Source organism: Engraulis encrasicolus, chromosome 8 (assembly GCF_034702125.1).
Source record: "Engraulis encrasicolus isolate BLACKSEA-1 chromosome 8, IST_EnEncr_1.0, whole genome shotgun sequence".
Lineage (NCBI taxonomy): Eukaryota > Metazoa > Chordata > Actinopteri > Clupeiformes > Engraulidae > Engraulis > Engraulis encrasicolus.
The window spans coordinates 13,290,108-13,295,107 of NC_085864.1; the positions used below are offsets into that span (position 1 = coordinate 13,290,108).

At 39.7% G+C, this 5,000-nt stretch overlaps 1 protein-coding gene across 1 annotated transcript in view; it reads left to right on the plus strand.

Moving 5' to 3' along the window:
- Positions 1-5,000, plus strand: part of LOC134454176 (N-acetylated-alpha-linked acidic dipeptidase 2-like) — a 20,547-nt gene that overhangs the window by 13,037 nt on the left and 2,510 nt on the right. Inside the window, exons 14-16 of the mRNA XM_063205005.1 lie at positions 1,970-2,061; positions 4,481-4,571; positions 4,857-5,000. The exon at positions 4,857-5,000 is cut by the window's right edge and continues 118 nt beyond it. Coding sequence (XP_063061075.1) covers positions 1,970-2,061; positions 4,481-4,571; positions 4,857-5,000 — 327 coding nt within the window. The remainder of the gene's footprint in view (positions 1-1,969; positions 2,062-4,480; positions 4,572-4,856) is intronic.

Consider the following 5,000-nt stretch of genomic DNA (forward strand, 5'->3'; position numbering starts at 1 on the left):
AAAGCAAAGCAAATGTTTCATCAGTCATGATGAGGCAATACAAGTAGTCAGATACTGAGCAACAATGTATTGGCTGTTTTCTGTATCAGTCTGTATCAGTCTTGCAATGCTTTGAAGTACTTTTATTTAATTTAACATTTATTTGCTCCCGAAATATCCACGGAAGTAATTGAAACTTAAAAAAAATGCTGGATCAATTCTGGAACTTGCTGCATTTAATTGGATCGTCCATGCCCTGCATTGGATTGCATCGCCGAATCGATCATTGTTGATCAGTGTTAATTTTGTCACCCATTTTTTTTATTTAGTCTTAGTCTTAGTCTCGTGTCAAATTTCATTCTTAGTCTTAGTCGTATTTAGTCTTTTCACAAATCATTTTTGTTAGTCATTATTTAGTCGACTAAAAGCCGCCAACATTTTAGTCTAGTTTTAGTAAAATGTAATGCAATTTAGTTTAGTTTCAGTCTTAACATTTTAGTCTTAGTTTTAGTCTTAGTTTTAGTTTGTAATTTTAGTCACAATGCAAGATCAAGTCAATCATACCGAGATCAACCTGTCCAGTTTGGGCTTTTGAATTGGCAGAAACAAAAGGCAGAAGACCAACCTGCTGTTACCAAAAAAGACCACTAGATGGCGCCAACAAACTATAAATGACAAAAAACTCCATACCAGCGTTATGAAATGAATCGTCATTTAGGACCAAGTCTCCTCCATTATCTTGCTCTGGACAGCGCATTGTAAGTTGTTTAATTCTAAGTATTCATTCATTATAAAAACAGCACTTAAACTCATACATGAAATTATAACCTCTAAATTCCACCGTCAAATAATTTAGATACCCCAGAACATGTTGTTTGAGCCAGCAGAGTCGTTCTACCAGAGATTCTAGAACTATTTCTAGTCACTTCACGACATCAACTTCCCGCGCAGACATGCATGGACTGCTAGTAGATTTAAATTGCTGCCAGTCCACTCTAGTTCAGTCACATATTCGCTACGTTCTGGAATGACTGAAGGCTGCATACTTCGTGCACCAGAATCATGTTCGGCGGTCGCAAACGGCGCATGGACGTGCCACTTTAATTACATTCAAGTTGATGTCGAACGTGAGATTCCCTGATTGACGCTCCCAACGCAGGACGCTCCCCTGTCGGCTCGCTCCCACTAGCCAGACTATCGGTCCCACCGCCATATAACGGAGCTAGTTATCTTTTGATGTTAGTTTTTTTGTTTCTAACCCTAACCTTAACCCTAACCCTAAATTGCTTGTATGTGGCAGTGTATACGTGAAATATAATCGGGTGGGACTACACGTCCGGGAGTGATAGAAACACCTGGGACTGCACGTCCGGGAGCGATCTCAGTTGGGAGTGTCCATCTACCACCGGAACGGAGAAGTGACTAGAAATAGAATCTCTGGTAGAACGACTCTGCTGGCTCAAACATGTTCTGGGGTATCCTCGAAATTATATGGCCCATGTCCGACTAAAGCATGGGATTTGTTTTTGTTTAGTTTTTATTTATTGCATGTCATTGTAGTCTCGTTATTATTCCTCAACGAAATGCATCTCTTGAAATAGTTTTCGTCAGTGTTTATTTTAGAACACTGTAGTCTCGTCGTCGTCGCGTCTTTTCTCTTGCAGAAGGCTCGTTGACGAATAGTTTTAGTCTCGTCTCGTCTGACGAAATTAACACTGGTTGACATCACTAGCGCTCACACTATCGCCTGATGACGGGTTCTGAATCCCCTAAAACTCATTGTGGATGAATGAAAGAAGGGAAGAACAGCAGTCACACGAAACCCATTGGGCGAATAAACCTTCATTCAGTCACTCAACTTTGCAACTGCTCCCACAAGTGTAGTCACATATGCATTTATTTGTGTGTGTGTGTGTGTGTGTGTGTGTGTGTGTGTGTGTGTGTGTGTGTGTGTGTGTGTGTGTGTGTCTGTGTGTGTGTGTGTGTGTAGATCTCCAGTCCAGAGCAGGGAGAGGAGGGCACGTCTCTGTATGACAGCTGGCACAAACGAGACAACTGGACCAACGACAGAGATGCTCCCAGGTCAGAAAGAGTGTTGCTGTACACGTGCACATGTGTGTGTGTGTGTATGTGTATGTGCATTTGTTAGAATCAGGAACCTACAATACATTAACACTGCGTCATAAACGTATTGTCCTCAAAATTGTAATGACACATCACTGATTCTTGAAAGTTTGGCAAAAACATGTCCCAGGAGTAAAATGCTAATTCTGTTGAAAATCAACTACATTTTCACGAACAAAATGAATCCAGGTAATGGCCAAGGGGTCTGTTACACGAATACACAGTTGTTTGAAATATTTAAGTGTAATTTTATTACTTTTCATGGCTATTAACCTGTCCACACCCTGTAAAAACGCCTGTCCCAAGGACTAGCATCATCATTTCAATTGACTTAAAATACAAAAATCACTAACAGAATTGAACAATATCACCATGATGTGGAAGACCATATTAAAGTGGTTCTACAGATGTGCACATAGTGCATGTAAAACAATATTTACTATTGTTTGCTGATTGCTCAAAATGTGTCCATCATATTGGTCACCACCGTCAGATATTTTCTAAAAGACAATAAAATCAGGTATGCACAAGGTAATTTTCATTACTGAGGACCCCTTTTCCAACCTTTAGCTCTACTGCATACTTCACCATCACTGAAGCTCCTGTAAGTTTACTATTTTGTCCTCAATTTGTTAATTTGTTTGGACACTGGTACTGTCCCAACCATAAACTGTCAACACCGTCGGGGGTTTTAATGGTATTATATTACATTAATGTTAATTAATATATACTTTCTCAGAAAAGGTATGAAGCACCCAAGAAACAGATCGAAAATGAAATGGCTAATGTGAACAAACAATGCATAATATGTAAAAGAGTGTTTTTTTGTCTCACACCGTCAGATGTCACCACCATCAGATTTTGTTCCACTCATCATCTTGTTCCATATTTCACTAAATTGTGCTGGTTAATGAAATATTATTAGGCATGTTAGTAATAATTGTGATCCAAAATGATACTCTAGCCACCACTGAGGTGCATTTGGGTTTTTTTTTGTCAGAAAACCTGACGGTGGTGACATCTGATGGAGTTCACCAAAAAACACATGTTTTACGTGTTTTTGACATGTTTTAAGAATATGCATACAATAAGTATCTACAGTTATGTTCAATTGTTAAAGTAATTCACTTTAATACAGCAAACATATGCTTTTACTTCTAATTCTGTCTGCCGCTGTTGACAAAACAAGAAAGAGCCCATTTTATGAAAAATGTTAAACATGGGGAGCTTGGCCAATACATTCACTGCACAGCCAAGACCTACATCTATGATAATACCCCTCTACATTTTGGATTTGAACAACTTAAAACCTGTTTTTGCCACATTTTCAAGAACCAGTGGCCTACTTCCCAGAGAATCTAATTAATGAAGAAAAAACACATGCACAAACATACTGTGCACACACAAAAATGAAGTGTTTATGCAAGATGCCATTGACTTGAGAGGGCTATTTATTTTGCTAAATGCAGGTACTAATTAGGCCACTTTCACCACTCTCAGATTACTGTCACCACCGTCAGTTCAAAAGTCACCACCGTAAGAAGGAGTTTTGGACATTTTAAATGAATGTGCTTACAACATTTTCCTTAGGAGTTGTTGAATTATCAAAGTAATAGCCAATTTAAGCCTACACGAATATTTGTGAAATTACAAAAAATTGTTTGTTCTATTTAGGCGTTAAGTAAGCATCGCATGACGGTGCATAATTTGAAATTAGAACACATGAAACAGTATTAAAATAGAACAAAAGTGAATTTTCAACATTTAAAGGTATATGTGTGAACCAAAAAATACACATAATCACTTAAAAACTCCAGATACATATGCAAACAAATCAATACAATTTTAACTACTTTTAATTGTGTCTGACGGTGAAAAACCAAGGTATGATAGGAGAAAAGCCTGATTTCTGATAAAAATACAAAATGGGGAGATTGGCCTTGTGCATTTCTGAAAAGCCAAGACCTTAGTCTACGAGGATATGCCATATAATTTTGTAATTCACTTAGTTTTTTTCTGTCAACATTACAACCTGTTTTAGCCTCTTTCTCAAGAATCAGTGACATGTTAAATGTTGCTGGAGACTACTCGGCTGTTTCAATGTGGTTCATAGGTTCATAAATAAGGGCGTGTGTGTGCGTGTGTGTGTTCGGAATCAGTAAAATTCCTGTGTGTGTGTGTGTGTGTGTGTGTGTGTGTGTGTGTGTGTGTGTGTGTGTGTGTGTGTGTGTGTGTGTGTGTTCGGAATCAGTAAGATCCCTGTGTGTGTGTGTGTGTGTGTGTGTGTGTGTGTGTGTGTGTGTGTGTGTGTGTGTGTGTGTGTGTGTGTGTGTGTGAGTGTGTGTGTGTGTGTGTGTGTGTGTGTGTGTGTGTGTAGGATCAGTAAGCTGGGGTCAGGAAGTGACTTCGAGGCGTACTTCATCCGACTGGGCATCGCAGCAGGACGAGCCAGATACACCAAGAACAAGGTCACACACACACACACACACACACACACACACACACACACACACACACACACACACACACACACACACACACACACACACACACACACACACACACACACACACACACACACACACACACACACACACACAACTTTTTTACCTGTTTTTTTTATGGTTGTCGTGTAATGCTCATTATTCGCACTTAGCTGACGCCTTTATCCAAAGCCACTTATATAATATAAATATTTGTGCATGTGGGTGTGTGCGTGTGAATGTGTTTGTGTGTGTGTGTGTGTCTTTTAGAAGACAGAGCGTTACAGCAACTACCCGCTGTACCACAGTGTTTACGAGACGTTTGAGCTGGTGGGTGGGGCCTATGACCCCTCCTTCCGCAGGCTACAGGCTGTCGCTCGCGTCAGAGCGGGGCTTATCTTCCGATTGGCCAAT